General features: G+C 41.6%; 1 protein-coding gene across 1 annotated transcript; it reads left to right on the top strand.

The window, feature by feature from the left end:
• Positions 1–10,883: 10,883 nt before the first annotated feature.
• On the top strand, positions 10,884–15,957 carry LOC145707028 (uncharacterized). Its single transcript, XM_081784501.1, has 7 exons — positions 10,884–11,665; positions 12,106–12,168; positions 12,215–12,315; positions 12,412–12,556; positions 12,642–12,761; positions 12,833–13,055; positions 15,415–15,957. The coding sequence occupies exons 1-7, from the start codon at positions 11,132–11,134 to the stop codon at positions 15,612–15,614; spliced, it is 1,386 nt and encodes a 461-aa protein (XP_081640627.1). The 5' UTR covers positions 10,884–11,131; the 3' UTR covers positions 15,615–15,957.
• The last annotated feature ends 31 nt before the right edge of the window (positions 15,958–15,988 follow it).

The raw sequence follows: 15,988 nt of genomic DNA on the forward strand, positions 1-15,988 counted from the left end.
CGTGAGATTCTTTTAGTTTGTTCGCAGAGCAGCTCTCGGAAGTTTTAGGTAAGCTTTTCTTTCGGAAAGATTTACGTCTGGTGCGGATAATCCAATATCAACTCTGTCGGAAACGTCTGCTCCGCGCGCCGTTCCAATTAAAATAATCAAATCACCCCGAACGATAAGCTCGTACCAGCGTGAAAAATCCAAAGTCCACATGCAATTTTTTTTTCACAGGCTTTAACAACCACTTAGCGGACAGTTTGCGTTATACGTTTGAGCTTACGAAACTGGAGTACTCGAGGCGTATATTTGTATTGTGCAGTGGGCGAAAAGGCCAACTTCAATTTGGTTTTCCTGCGAAACTTTGGAGTGCTCGGTTTACATTGCTCCAAACTTTGGAAAGTAGATTCAAGAGACACTTTTGGTGGTTTTGGCGCAGGGGCGCAAAATCAAAAAATGAAATTCGACGGGTACTCGAATTAGTGTAGGATTACTGCTGTCGCTATTTATTTTGATAAGACGGAGACAGATAAAAGCGCGAGGCGCGTAACAACTTTTTTTCTGACGCAGCACACTTCGTTCTAGAGCCAGCTGATCAAAGCTGATTATTGCCAATCGGGAATAGGAATCCTACTTAAATCAAAGGGAAGAGCTTCGCCCGTTCAAGAATGTATACATTCATCTTGAAAAAATGATTAAATCTTCTTCTTATTTTAATTAATTTTTTTACCATTAAAATAATTCATTTTCCCTCCTTGAATTGAAGCGTCAAATACCGTCTCCTTCAGTCAGAAGATAATGAGGAAACAGTGCGGAAAGCAGTTGTTTTATCTTTACTAACTTCTATGCTTCGCATCCAGCAGAAGTTTCTTTTTGATTTTGCTTTCGCCTTTTTTGTGGAAAGCAGCTGAAGGGAAGTTTATTAGTAAAAGACATCTTTATCGAACGGCAGGTATCGATGTTTATTCTACTTCAGCTGCAATATCTCCGAAAGTCCGCCCGAAATGGAAATACATTTTAGCTAAAAACTCTGTCCAAATCTGATAACTCCAGTCTATTCCTTCTAAAGACTTCCTAGTTTTGAACTTTACGAAAAAAAAAGAGACATGTTTTAATTGACAGAAAAATAGTAAAAAAGACACATCAAGAACATTACTGATGACAAATATAACTATGTATGTAGTACGAATAAGATAGTCAGTTTCACTTTTGTGAGTTGAAAACAAAGCGGGTTCGCTATTAGAGGTCAACAGTCGGCCAAAGTGTCGATTTGAGGAAGGTTTTTTTGTTTAGTTGTGTCTTTTGAGGAGGGCGGCGGAAGTGACCTTGGTTTGGAAGTGACGGATTTTGTTGCTGTGTGGAATGTTTTGGGGAGTGGATAAATCACTAGAATACCGCCGGAAGTGGCAACAAATAGTGGCCTAATATGGCGCTAATCCCTATATTTACCCATATTTATGGAAGAGCTGGCAGGGTAATAACGCAATATTATGGGCCAGAAAGGGATAAGCAAACACAGGAAGCGGAAACGGATTTGTGAAAAGCGAAGGCGAAAATAAATTACTTTCTACGTTCTAAGCGCTCTTCGAATTTGGACTCGGAGGCTAATTAATCCCATTTACGGCTAATTGCCAGCCACAATCAACAAACGCTTTTTATAATAAATTGACTTTTCAGTGACTAAAATTTTTAAGTTACAAAGTAGTATCTTGCCAGTATCCGACTCATAATTTTTAATTGACTTAGAAGAGAAAGCGAAGCTTTTAGATATGTTCTTGTGCTAAAAATAAGCCTTGGTCTGAGAAGATCTGCTTGGTGCATTCGCGCGAAGACCCACTTGGGCTTTGAAAAAAGGGATTATCTTTTAGGTTTTGGTTGAAAATATCTTTAGAATAGATACAGTTCGCAGGTCAAATTTGCCAGGAAAATGTTTATTGAGACAAAAACGGCGGATTTGAGCTCAGTTGTCGCTCAAAATACATCCACAATCAATCGACTGATTTTCCAGAGTCTTCCGAAAAGATTTTAGAAACGGCAGCGTTTTCCTATCAGAAGCCAATTACAGTTTTTTTCCATCTTTAGAGGCCTTTTGAGATTACAAGGGCCAAGAAAAAGTCCTCTTAAGTTGGAAATTTTTGAGTCGAGCCAGGTATACATATCTTAAAATTCTCTTCTCACTAATATTAAAGCCACACAACAACAGAGAAGTTAAAATTTGGTTTTTCCACTGAAAGATCGAATATTAACAAGGCTATGATTATTTCCAGAACAAGGCACGCGCCCATGTTTTTAATTTTTACTAATTCATTCCTCGAAACATATTTTGCTGGAAACATGTCCGAAAAGAGAATTCACATGACGATGGCAGAGAAAAAGAAGTATGCAGAGATTTTGGTGAATGGTGCGAACAGGAGGAATGCTAAAAAGGCTGTAAATGATCTGTACCGAAAGCAACATGGACACGATATCCCGAAGTGTACATTTACAAACCTTTATAACAAAAGGTTTACGATCCTGTCATCGAAATCGAAGCATAAATTTCAACTAACACAGAAGAAATCTTCATCAATGCAGAAGCTAGAAGAATAAATCAAGGAACTTTACCCTCAACGCCAACATAAAATGAAACTTCGTGGAGCTGCAAGATGGTTGCGAAAAATGATTGATGAAAACTTTCCCGAAGACAAAGAGATACAAAATCTGTGTATTTCTTCACGCTTTGTCACACGAATTATTCGTGATTATGGACGAAAAACCTCGAAAAACACTGATGTTGTATATCTCACTGAAGATGAGAAAAATTTTGAAATTCAGCGTTTACGAGCCTGTCGTTCTAAATATCCATTGAGGTGAGAAATTATCATTTATTTTTGCAATTATTATATTAAAGTGCTATTTTAAACTGTGACGAAACGGGCGTCAACCGAGAGATCGACACGCGTAATCGTATCTTGCTTGGATCTGATGATCAACTGTCAAAAATCGCTCATCAAAAGAGCGGTTAACATTTATTCCGACTATAAATGTGTTTGGGCCGCTAAAAGATTACCGCCCTGCAATAATTACACGAAATCAAGGAAGTAAGTGGCAAAGTGCCCCAAGAAAACAGATCGAACGAGTGGCCAACCCGAACTATGACGAAACCAAGCCCTCTTCCCCTAAAAATCTCCAATATCATGAAGTAGAATTCAGAGATTTTAAAGGTAAAAATTGAAAAAAAACCAAGCTTATTTATTTTGAGATTTTCGACTTTACTGGAATCCCTCCGCCTGGTGTACAAGACCGATATTTATTCTGGAGCTGACTCGTCTTTCGACTTTTTTGAAAGAAAAAAATCCATCGCAGCGTTATTTGATGTATATCGATAACTGCCCTGCTCACAAGCTTCTTCCAAAGTTCAAAAATCTGGACTTGTGTTTTTTTCGACCAGGGACTACAGGAAAAGTTTGATCAGTGTTATTTTTATCTTTGCGCGAAAAATATAAAATTTATTTTCAAACAAAAGAAGGTGTATACCAACCCTGCGATAATCTTGTTTTTTGTAATTTTAAGAAGAAAATCCGCTGCTTCCTCGATGATTTTATTGTCGATCACGATCATCTGAATATCAAGGAGGAAGAGCTCGTGAAAAAAGCCAACGAAATCTTCATGAACATGAACCCTGGAATCTTCAAGCGAAGTTGGATCAATACGGGATTGATCAAAGAAGAAGAATACAAGGATACTGTTGAAGAAGTCGAGGGCTTGGACGTTTTGGAAAGTATCTTGGAGAAACAAGATGAAGAAGAATTGATCGAGCATTTCCTGGCGCTTCAAATCGATGAAACACAAGCTGCAACCCCGATAGATATTGAGGAAGAACCGCAAATTCAAGTTTCAGATGAAGCTGACATTGCAAAGCCATCGACTTCAAAATGGCCAGAAAAGCAGTCAAAGATTTCTAGCTTTTTTACTGCTAAAAAAAATTTCAATTGATTCACTGTTAGCAGAAAAATTTTCTAAAAATTAATAAAAATTATCGAGAAAGTCCTCTTAAGTTGGAATTTTTCAGGGTGACAAAATCGGCCAAATTGACGCAAAAGTCCTCTTAAGTTGGGGCCTCTTAAGATGGAAAAAAACTGTAGCTGGCAGCTCTTATTGTTTGCCGCTAATCAGACGAAATGACAAACAATTAATGCAAATTCGCGCGTTTACGAAATCTCAAAGAATCGACGCGCTTTATTGGCATTAATCTTGTAGTGTGAAAGCTATTATTGCAATTGGCGCACAATGGGCAGCACATGTATTTGCGGGGGTGTTCTGGCGGTGAGGGGGGTCGTTTATCGTTTGGTTGTGCAATTTGATGTTTTACGCAGCCGCTGCGGTGAGGATTCCCCAGCCTCGCGCCATTGTCTTCGTCTTGTACTCGCACATGTCGACGACTTTGCACCTCCACCGGTTGGTGCATTGTTTAGTGTCCAGAAACCATAAAACATCCACAGCAGAAGACTTCTACTAAGAAATTTCTGACTCCGCCCGCGCCTTGTAAAACAATGCAGCATGAAAATACGAAACACGCATTAGCCTAAAAGGTGTCACTTTTTCCAAAGAACGCGTCTGGCTCCAAAACGTCAGAAAATTACGAGCACTCTTTGTTTTCATTCAGCATCAGCTGTGGAGTCGCTTCATGCTCGCCCGTAAACGACAAATATTCTCTAATGGCGTTTGATTATTTTACGTGGAGAATTGTTGAGTTTAATAAATTCTGTTGTTGGAGCGAGTCAAATGTTAGTGTTAGATATTTGGTTTGGTCAACATAAGGAGAGGGAAGTTTGTATCCATTTGCAGACTGGCCTCTAACAATTTGTAATCAACAGAGGTTTCCGAGAAAGGCTTATAATATCAAATATTTAGCGAACAATAAATAATAGACATCGAATGTTATTTTTATTGAACATTTATGAGTTTTTTTAGGAAAAGAAAAAACAAGTCAGAGGAGTAGAAAACTTCTATCTTGCTCAAGAATCCATCTGGAACCTTAGTTTTCGAATAGTCTCTACGATTGTTACTGTTCTTGTGGTGAAACATGTCTCCGGCACTTTTAGAATTTAACCGGAAGTCCTTCAGTGGCAGATAAGCCCGAAATTCGGGCTGTCCGGGAATTTCAAGATTTGTTTGGGGTGCGGTGTCCTGCAATCCCTCCAGCCTTGCCTTCCTCTCAGTACTCATCTATTCGCATCCTTTTGACTCTTCATATTTGAGACCAAGCCTTATCTATTTTGCTGTTAGTTCTCGTTCAGTAAGTTAGTAATTTTGCCATTTAGCAAACACAAAGAACGATGCGCGTCTACTTATCCGTATCAATAAGAAAAATGAGTTATTGCTAATTCGATGGTTGGGTATAAACAGAATGAGAAGCGAAAACTGGTAAATGCGATTGAAATATAGAACGTAATCATTTTTCAAAGAGTTAGGGTCTCGGACGAGTTTCGCAAAAATTGAGTTTACTTCAGTGCCTCATTTCGGACACATTCGGCGGGCGAGGGGCGAATTGAATTTGAAAAAAAGAAGAGCGGAACCGCCGTGCGCTGATCAAACCAAAACGACAATCCAAAATGCGTTTTGTTTATACCCAAGCCGAAAACCATAAAGAAAAAAACGCCAGCTTACATGATTAGCTGAAGCCATCATCCGATCCCAAAGCCGACCATTCCGCATAATAACATATGAAAAGGGCCCTTTCAAACTGGCAACTCTGTTTTATTTGCGTGCATTCATTGTAAAACTTAACCTTACGACGCCAAGTGTGTCATATATGACACATTGTCGTCGTAGGGGGAAATTCTCGTTTGTCGTCGTAAGGTTAATTTTATTTCAATAACTGGACAGAAGAATGATAGACAGGTGTCATTTTAGGAGGGCAATATACAGGTTATTAGAGTAGAAAATCGTGGATATTGACTTGGACGAGCTGCATCATCTGATAATTGCTCGTAAAAGGTAAAGAGGCTGAACGCGTGTCGAGCAGAATCAAGTCACGAGTACCCTAAATGTTAGTTAACAGCTTGTCCTGATAGTGCAAGCCTTTTTGGTATTTAGGACAGCAACAAACAAGCACTTCCCGTGTCAGCAATTTTATTGCCTGTAAACAACTCCTCGCCGAGGAGTCCTCGGCACATCCCTGCTCACCCAACGTTCATCGGCAACAATATCCTTATGAGATCAAAAATCCTAATAGATTGCGGCCTGACAAGAGTGGCGACAGTCTGAAAATAAAGCTGAGATATTCTAACCACAAACGATCGAAGTGGTCACGTGCTGTCCCAGTCATTTGTCTTGAATGCATGTTTCATGTTCGTAAGCATTAGAATAGGAAAAATAACGGGCAAAGTGAAATAATAAATTCAAAAATAAACGACATATCCTGAAATTAGTTTCACATTTATTTTGAGTGTCCCCGCTGGGTCAAACAAAACATAAACTTTCTTCTCCAAAAAATACTTTTTTTTTCTTCTGCTCCTCTCGAGAGACAAGCGGATTCCGTGGAAAGCGAGGACCCGAAGAAAGGATTAACCATTGGCTGTAACTACTTCTTGTTTGCCGATGCTAAGCGTACTGATTTCAGCGCAATGAGCGTTTGAGCTCAGAAGGCGCGCAAGTATGGCAGGTAACGGTGTTTTGGGTTTGTATATGTAAATGTATTTGAGTAAAGCTGGCGGATTACATCTCCCAGTTGGAAGGACTCGCGTGCACAATCCGATCCCGTCAATCCCGTTCCGTCTCAGTACCTTATCATATGTTCGCGTGCCGCAGCCCGAGCGAAACCAATCCAAATTTCCACGAAGCAAAAGAAGCCTTCCAATCACCTAATAAGATAAGGCGAAGCAGGCGACGATTTTATCTGTTCAGAAAATGAAATAAACCGCGAGCTCTTCACGAAAGGGTGCTGGAATAGGGCAAAGAGTGATTTGAAAATAATTTTTTCGTCTTTTGCTCATTAGTGCTCAGTGCTGGTGGCACAATCTGGCGTGATCTGCCGTCAGAAGTGCTTTAAGTCTCCCGGAGGACGGGGTGACGTTATCAAAGGGGCGTCGCGTCAAAAACTGAGCATAAATGAATCTACGTTCTTTCTGATAGTACGCGAGCGCCTGGTTAACTTGGGCACCTTACTGTCTGAGTGCTGGTACTCCACAATTGGCAATCAAGTGCTCATTTTACGCTTTGCATTCGTCGACGAGAATTCGGTGATTTTTTCTGAAGCACGCGAGTCCGGACTATGCCCCTCGATTAGATAGGAAATCATGTGATTGGTATTTTGCATTTTGTTGTGTTGGAGTAATTTAGAGAGCGGCTCACATGACCTCGGTAGCGAGAGCTGCACTTGGTGGTGCTAGATACTGGTGTAATTATCCAAATATTTAGCTGCACCAGAGCGGGTCAAGCCTCTGCAATATTGGCGGGGTGTAATTTTGCTAATTTTTGGCGTGGCTGCCTCGGAAGCCCGTCGTAGCTAGAATTATTTCGCCAAGTTCACTTTTTATTCTGTACGCATTTCACAAGTAACTCGCTATCAATTGACTGGTGCCTGATGGCTCTAACTGATGTGGCGATGTAAAAGATTCAACGATGTTTGATGGCAAAGTAGAGCAGTCGAAAAAATCGTTATGGCCCTGGCCCTGAAACGAGAAGATAACAGTGCTCCCGTGCACTGATAGGAGACGTACGTTTCCATTTCTTATCACTAACGGAGTACCATTGTTCCGGCGCCAAATTTTCGCCCTTCAACGCGAGACAGCCCGCGCTGACTAGCTTCCTTTCCCGCACTCTCACAGTAATAGTAGCAATTTTACTGATGATCTGATAATTGCTTATCCCTGGCTTGTAATTGAGCAGTACTCGCCAACTGTAGCTTTGACTGAATGGAAAATCTTGGTCAAAATCTCATCCCTCGATTAATGATCAGATACTGCCCCAGATATCTCGCCGATTTTTTGGTTGAGTGCGCTCGCACAAAATTCAAAATTTCAAATTTCTGCAGATTTTCAGCTGCGCGCTTATCAGATGGAGTAAAACTGCTGAGCTGAACCATCGCTAGAATCCATCGCGATTTTCACCTAGACCTGGCTGATCACATCTCCTTCACTCTATCGAACTAAATCTAAGCCGTAAATCCACAAAATTTATAATCCGCGGGTTTTATGCCTCCCAAGATATCCAAAACTTCCAAAACTTGAGTTACGGATACATATGATCCCTCTATTCCCTCTAAGAAAACATTTTGTTGAGCCGTTTTGTAAAAATAATAAATTAAAGGGCGAGCCGACGGCGCTGCGTAGCTCAGTGCGACATCACTAGAATCGGGACCCAGCGCTCAACAACTTGTATACAAAAATAGAAAGCCGAAAAATAAGCAAGATCAAACGGTGCTTGTTGACGAGGGCTACTTTCAGCGCCTCAATGGGCGTATTTAGCTTTCAGTATATTCTCCGTGAATTGTGTATCCAGCCGGACGACCTTGTGAAAGATACTATGCGTGTAAGTGTATTTTATTTTATTTCTTCGGTTGGCCTATGACACGGGTTAGGATCAGGTTAGGTCAACAATCCTATAGCTGCAGGTGTCCTGTGGAAACGATAAGAAAACGTTTCCGCCAGCTCGGGGGGGCTCGTTCAACCATTCAATAAAAATAAAATAATTCCACCAAGGAAGTATCACGCGCCAGAATAAGTCACACTTCATCTCATCCGATTTCGGATTAAGCAGCACTTCCGCATCAACTGTGACCTTCTCCGAAAATCCACACGAGCCAGGACGCTGCTGAAACTAGCCAGCTTGAAAATTGTTACTCAAATTAGCCTTTTCAAACCTAGTTTCAAAGATCAAAATACGCAACAGAATTTTTTTTTGTTTGCGATGAGCCTTATATAAAAGTTTTACAGTGGCTCTCATGTGAGGAATTCGAAAGAAAGTGTCTGCTTTGTAACTAATTAGTAGACTTTTGATTATTTCCAAAAATTTGCCCAAAATGGCCTCGCGTTAAATAACGAGGTACCCCAAGGTCGGTTGCTGATTTTCCGGTTCCTCTTCATAGAGTCGGCTAATTAGTTCCAAGCTCTGTCCGCGCGTCTGTGCGTGTGTCTCTGCCCGAGCGGCAGTTTTGATCAGCAGGTGCGCCGATTCGCCTCACAGTCCTAAATGAGGTCAGAGGTAATTAATAAACCACTCCAGTGACCTGTCGATTAAGACCTGCACTGCGAATGATTTTCTGCATTGGTTCTGACTCCTGTTTGGCGATTCAAAAAAGTCAAGTATCTGTGGCGCGTCTTTAGTTGCTCAGGTGAGCTCTCATCCAAGTCAATGGCATTAAAATGTTTTTGAACTTTCTAGCGCGCGCGTGCTTTGCTTAGACATAAAAAAGAATTTAGGAGCGGGATAAGAAGAATTCAACGACATTTAAACAGAGCCACGGAACGGAGAGCGGCAGGTGGAAATTTCGGAATTTAAGAGGAGAAAAATTTGCATCGAAAGGGAATTCCTGCGGAATCTGGCGCCCGATTTATGTCCAACCCGAATCGAAAATTCCCCCAAAGCCGTTTAGAATCGGCTAAGCGCGTTTATACGGAGTCTGTCTTCTTTACTGTCGCTTGTACTGTTCTTCAATGTGTTTTAGGCAGTCTAGCGTCGAAGACGTCCCTTGGTTGAGATTTCACTAAATGATTTTTTCTCAGTTCAATTAGATAAGTAAACATTATTGGCCGTCTAAATAACTGTCGAGGATTCACTTGAGTGCTGGTGTCTGCTGGATAGCTTATCCCTAAAAGTTTTGGGTGTTTGTGTTGGGCTCACTTTGTCCTGCATAACCTTGACGCATTTATTTACTAACTGTTTGTTCATAATAGTTTATGGTTGTTTTGCCTGTGTATCTTTAGTGGCAGTTTATTTATACTTGCCGCGTGCCCCGTGCTCCGCCTTGTTTGTAAGCAACTTTCAATTATTATACAACTATCTGACAGGCAACGATTTCACACCGTTTCCGTTCTGACTTCTACACGTTTTCCAAACATCAACAAACCTTGAAGAAAATCGACAAAATAAAGTCGCCTAAACAATAATCGAATCAATAATCAAAGTGAAACTTATCAAAAGAAGCGAGGAGAATCGACGATGAAGACTGCACTCTCGCGACGAGGAAATAAACAACAACAAACCAAAACTAGCGATAACAATAAAGTTTTCAGTCCCAGAACTAACAAAAGAGCTATCAAAGACGGCGCGGGCATCGAGAGTGATGCAGAAATAATATACAAATTAGGCTCGATTCACTTTGGAGCAATTATAGTGCAGAGATCGGCTGCAAGCTTTGCGCTGTGAGAGTTTGTTAAATAAAAGTGATGAGCTTGTCTGAATTACAAACTGAAGCTGATGATGAGCCCGGGAGGCGGCCGGATTTGCGTTGTAAACGGCATTCACGAATTAATCCCATCGAAGCTCCATTCTACCCTCTATGAAAATATACAACGCGTAAATGTTGTTCCGCCTCTACAGTGGCTATTTGGCGATTACTTGTTGGAATCGTAAATTATTTCTTTACTGCTAGGTTTAGGCGCAAGGGCGGTATACGCCGTTTATAAATATTTATCTATCCAAGGTTTTGAATGTTATTGAGTTGGATGAATCTTTTGGCGGTGGATGTGGCGTTGGTGGAGGCCTCGCTGGTGCAGAGTGTTTACCACTGTTTACGTTATCACGTCAAAGTTTGCGCCGTGATTGGCCGAAGGCAGCCCTGGTGCCGCAGCCCCGCGCCAGTTCTAAAATCGGCGCAAGGTGGCGCGACCGCGCTTCGCTCTCGCTAGACGGCGCCACCGCTGGCCCTCTCCCACCACATCTAGAACCCTAGCCACCGTCTCTCACCAAAACCAAACCTCCCAAGAGCTTTATTAACAACACACTCTATCTATACGAAAAGAAACGAAAAGCGACGAAACAAGGTCTCGAAAATAACAAAACAAAACACTTTGTCAAAAACACAACAAACGAAAAACTTATCGGATCCTTTACAACGATCCAGACAGAGACTCACCGATTAATCAAGAGATAAACAAAAATCATCAAGCTGGCGTCTCCAGATCTCCAAAGCAAGGTCGGCTATCCGACCTCGACCCTATCGATGCTGGACCACGAATCACACAAGAGCCTCTACGGTGCTCACACTGATCACATCAGTGGTACTACCTTCTCCCCCAGTCAGACTTCTGCTAGTCCTCCTCTGAACCATCTAGGGGCACTGAATCCAGCAGTCGTCGAAAAAGTGAGTCCGTCTTTGAGCTCCCTGCACGAGCCACTGCGAACCTCGAGCCCAGTGCTGGAAGATTACGGGGTTGCGCAGGAGTCGATTTCCGGCCATTCAACAGGGATTAATACTTCCTCAAACTCCTCCTCGCCGGAAAATACCACCACAGATGAAACTTCCCCCGCTAAAGATTCCACAGGCACTAATCCTTCTGCTACTAATGGCACTGACTCCAAATCAACCTCAAAGGACTCCAACTCGAAGAGCTCCCGCCGCCCAGAAAAGCCCCCATACAGTTACATCGCCTTGATTGTTATGGCCATCCAGAGCTCGCCAATGAAGAAACTCACCCTCTCCGAAATCTACCAGTTCCTCCAGAATAAATTCGAATTCTTCCGCGGCAGCTATCAGGTAAAAAACAATAATCTATTCGCGTGTCTTTGAAAGTGTTTAGAGCTAGTTTGTTTTGAATTTATGATACAAAATGGAACGTTAGATGATGATTTGTTTATGAGATGGCAACCCCATTTCAAAATTATGATTCAACAGTTTTTCCGTTGCTGAATTTTAAAACAGGCGCGTGACACCTCGCACCAGAGAACGACATATATAGAGAGAGATTGTTTCGCTTTTGAATAGGCGCCGTTTGCCCCGGCCCGGTCCAAGCGGGTTAAGCTTCAGCGGAAATTCCTCTGGAATGGTCTTTTGTACTTCCACTAGTTTCTTCCTTAGTTCTTTACTACAAAAGCAATTAGGCGCATATTTTGAATTTTTCGCGATTTCGCGATTTCGGGAATGTGCATTAACGTTGACACCGCGCGAGGGTCATCCGAGATCTTACATTTGTTTAGGGCTGGAAAAATTCCGTCCGACACAACTTATCGCTAAACGAATGTTTCATCAAGCTGCCTAAGGTAAGTTCTTGCATTTGCTCTTAAGATAGTAACTGTTCATGCTCAGGGACTTGGCAGACCTGGAAAGGGCCACTACTGGACTATTGACCCCGCTTCTGAATTCATGTTTGAAGAAGGATCATTTCGAAGAAGACCGAGAGGATTCAGGTAAGAAACAAACTTTTTGCATTTCTTGATTTCAATTTAATTGAATGTTATTTTTAACTTTTATTGATGTATCATCTCTAATATAAATACTTTCAGTCGAAAATGCCAAGCATTGAAGCCATATTCAATGCTCCCTGGAGGCGGTTTCTCCCCATACGGAGTCGAAATGTTCCCATCAGGCGTCCCAAGCTCACCGGGCCTCACGTCCCCAGCTTCGTACAATCCAGCCGCTCAATTCGGGGTAAGTGCTTAAACAAGCTTAGTAATTTTTGTATTTTAGTATTTTTGATTGATTAGAGATTTGATTCCTTACGTTTTGCTTTTAGAACTTTGGTCTTCCTCAGCACGGACTTCCGAACTCGCTCTCTAAATCGCCCGGCCTTGATGGATCTTCTCTGTCATCGACTGGCATCGACACTTCTTCATACACAGATTTTACCTCTCAGGTAATTATTAAAAATAGTTGTTAATCTATTACCTCCTTCTGGTCTGAATTGAAGATAACGATTGAATTTAGTCCTCATTCTTCACTCAATATCCTCAGTACGGTTTCGCAAACATGGCCGGCTACGGTTACCCAGCGACTTCAATGTCCTCGACGTCGATGGCGTCTTCGCTGCCGACGCCGTTTCCTCTCTCATCCTCGTCACCTGTGAACTCGTCGACGACGTCGACGCTAAACCGTGAATCGACCTCGCCTCTCAACAATCCCGCCCATGCGAATCAGCTCGAGTTCGACAGTAAGTCCAGTAACAACTCTCCCACCAACAGCACCTTTACTACTTCTACTCCCTCTCCCACCTTGCTCTACCCTTCCACGGCAAATCCTGCTGCGGCTAACTTCTCTTCTTTCTACCCCGCGTTTTATCAGCATCAGAACATGGTGTCTTTCTCCTAAAATCTCTCTATGCTCTTTCATTTATTATTCAAAATATTTGATCTTCATCCTTCATCGCTACAGATCTAGACCCTATTTTTGCTCTTGTTTACCTCTGGAATACAACCGATTCACAAATAATCAGGGAGATCATACTTCAAGTAGTTTGTATTTGATAATGGGAAATCGTTTCCCAATATCATATTTTTTGAGAAGCATGGAAGATTTAGCATGGAGTAGAAACAGAAGGCGTGGTGTAGTTTTCGGTTTGCATTAAATGTAGATAATCAAGGTGTTAGGCAGTCCTCCAGTGAGTGGCGAATAAGTTTGTGTAATCCGAGTCCACGTTTGGATTTTTTTCCATTATTTTGGCCAGTCGGGCACTTTTTCTGGATTTTCTTGGACGAAAATCAGTCCCTGACCGCAAAACATTTTTTACATAATCACCCATTTTTTGAATGACAAAAATGGCCACTACACGCGGGCTCGATGAAAAAAGGCTGAAGCTCGTTTTAGTTGTAAAACAAAAACGTGTATCAAAGCATGATCAAACAACGAAAATCCAACATAGCAGCTCACAAAAGCATAAACCTAAACAAAACTTACTCGTTATGTGGACACTTTTGTTTTCCTATTACTGGAACATGTGCTCCCTCGCCTGCCAAATAGTTTTTTAAGACGGGTACTCATTTTGAAGTTTCTCGTATTTTACGAAGATAGATTCTTTACCGATCTTTATCCCTAACTAGATCGCCTTATACAATGTTTAGATTATTTTCGCCGTTTCAGGGCTCCTTCTAGAGCGCTTAAATTTCGAAGCTGAAAATGAACCATGAAATGAGGCCTGGTGTGTACGGTAATGTCCAAGTTAACCAATTTGTCGTCGGTGGTTGCTTCGGACATTTTTTCAACCGCTAACTGGGAAGTAGCGTTCAAATAGTGTACCCCAGTTTTTCGTCTAAGTAGTCGCTAATTTACTCTTCTAGATAAATTAATTCACAGTATTTTAAGAGAATTTTTTTCACAGCAAAAGCTAGAAGAAAGATAATCCTCATGATTGTTTTGAGAAGCTTCATTTTTTTTCTTTGTACCGGCGTGAGGCATATTTTTGGCAAATTAGCTAAATTTCCAAAGCAGATTCTTAAGGCTATCTGCTCTATAACTAATCCGGCGCCTGATTATCGTTTCACAATAAGTTGCTGAAAATATGTTTCTGTCTGATCCGGAGTGTTCATGATCCGGATTAGTGGCGCGCGCGTGCAAAAAAAAGGGTTGAAAACTCGAAAGGCCTAAAATAAACAAAAAAAGGAGGCTCTGACACCACCCGAGCTGATCCGGCGCCAGCTTCCGGGAGAGACCGAATGGCGCGAACTTAGATTCCCCAAATACCCATAAGATCATAAATGCATAAATTCAAACACAGATTTCAAAATTTCCCTCAAATTCAGTATCCATACTCCTTTGGCACTTATGAGTCGGGTTGTTTAGCTGCTTCTCTAATCGGATAAGAATTGTCTCCACGCCCACCAAAAACCTTCAGCCCTATGAAAATAAATGTTAGGATAGTCTTAGAATACAAAAATCACTCCTAACGTCAACTGAAAGACTTCAAACCGATAAAAACCTAGCTGACCAATGTTTAGTTCAAGTGATTCTAAGTCACTTTCTCAAAGGATAGGTCATTGCATTTTTTTCTAAGAGCGAAGGTATGAGCGCAAAATTATCGTCGGGGATTATGTTCGCGATTTTTGCGATTCTCATGTTGGAGGGAATTTTGTTTTATTTAACCGGCTCGCGCAATTAAGGGCCATTCAGTGACATTAATTAGCTATGAAAATAAAATCCAGAAGTTCTATTTTCGCACGAATAATTTCGTGAATCTCTCCTCTGTTTTAAATAGCCAATTCGATTTGGGGATCAATTCAACACGAGCCGATTAGAGAAGATTCCTCCCCTCGGGTCATTAGGAGCAGCGATGGCTATCTCCTTAAAGTAACATTGGTGCAGCTGCTCCCCCGCCACTATTTTTAGACAGTTGCGATAATACGGATGGAACCTGGCCGTCCAGTGCCTCAATAAAACACCACCAAATCTAAAACGCGCGCTGTGTACATGATTTTCCTTGGAAACATTTACATTCCCCTCTCTTCGACTCTCTACTCCCCTTTCTCCCTCTCATTTAAGATTATTTCATGACCGAAATGCTAATGTTTTCTTTTCAGGTTCGATGAAGTTCAAGACTGAGTACGGCGTGACGCAGACTGCTCCTGTAGCGGCCGTTGCCGCGGCAGGGAAGTCGCCATCAGTGGCAAGCGCGGCTGGCCTCTCCTACCCTGGTAGCGCGCTTGGTGCCTACTCCCAATACCCGCAGTACTCCACCCCCTCGTCGGTACTACCGGACCAAAAGCCCTGTATAATGTAAAAAGTCTTAAATACTGAAAACGCTAATTCCTCCACTGAACTTCTTGCTAGATTTTCAAGGAGACTGTGAACAGCACTTCTGTGAAAATAGACCCTTTCCAAAAGCGAATCTTAATTTGTGAAATAATTTCAGTAAAATAGTCAGTTCGAATTCTCCATTCGCGCGAATATGATACTCAACCAAAAATAATTCAAACTTGCATGTTACAACTGCCGATTTTACCTTTCCCTGAATATTTCTGTCAACTTACACGTTACTGTCATACTGTACATAAACTATTTAACTCGTTCAAAAAGCAGTTTTTTGATAAACACTTCGACCCTATAAAATGGACAAACTTGAACGTTAATTATCACTCTCACTTTTACACAGAG

The sequence above is a fragment of the Oikopleura dioica genome, chromosome XSR, assembly GCF_907165135.1.
Source record: "Oikopleura dioica chromosome XSR, OKI2018_I68_1.0, whole genome shotgun sequence".
Taxonomy (NCBI): Eukaryota; Metazoa; Chordata; class Appendicularia; order Copelata; family Oikopleuridae; genus Oikopleura; species Oikopleura dioica.

Bases quoted from the DNA above. Each gene is read 5' to 3' on its own strand.
- LOC145707028 (XM_081784501.1), top strand. From the start codon at position 11,132: ATGCTGGACCACGAATCACACAAGAGCCTCTACGGTGCTCACACTGAT. The intron at 12,316-12,411 runs GTAAGAAACAAA...AAATACTTTCAG, and splicing joins AGAAGACCGAGAGGATTCAG to TCGAAAATGCCAAGCATTGA. The intron at 12,557-12,641 runs GTAAGTGCTTAA...TTTTGCTTTTAG, and splicing joins ATCCAGCCGCTCAATTCGGG to AACTTTGGTCTTCCTCAGCA.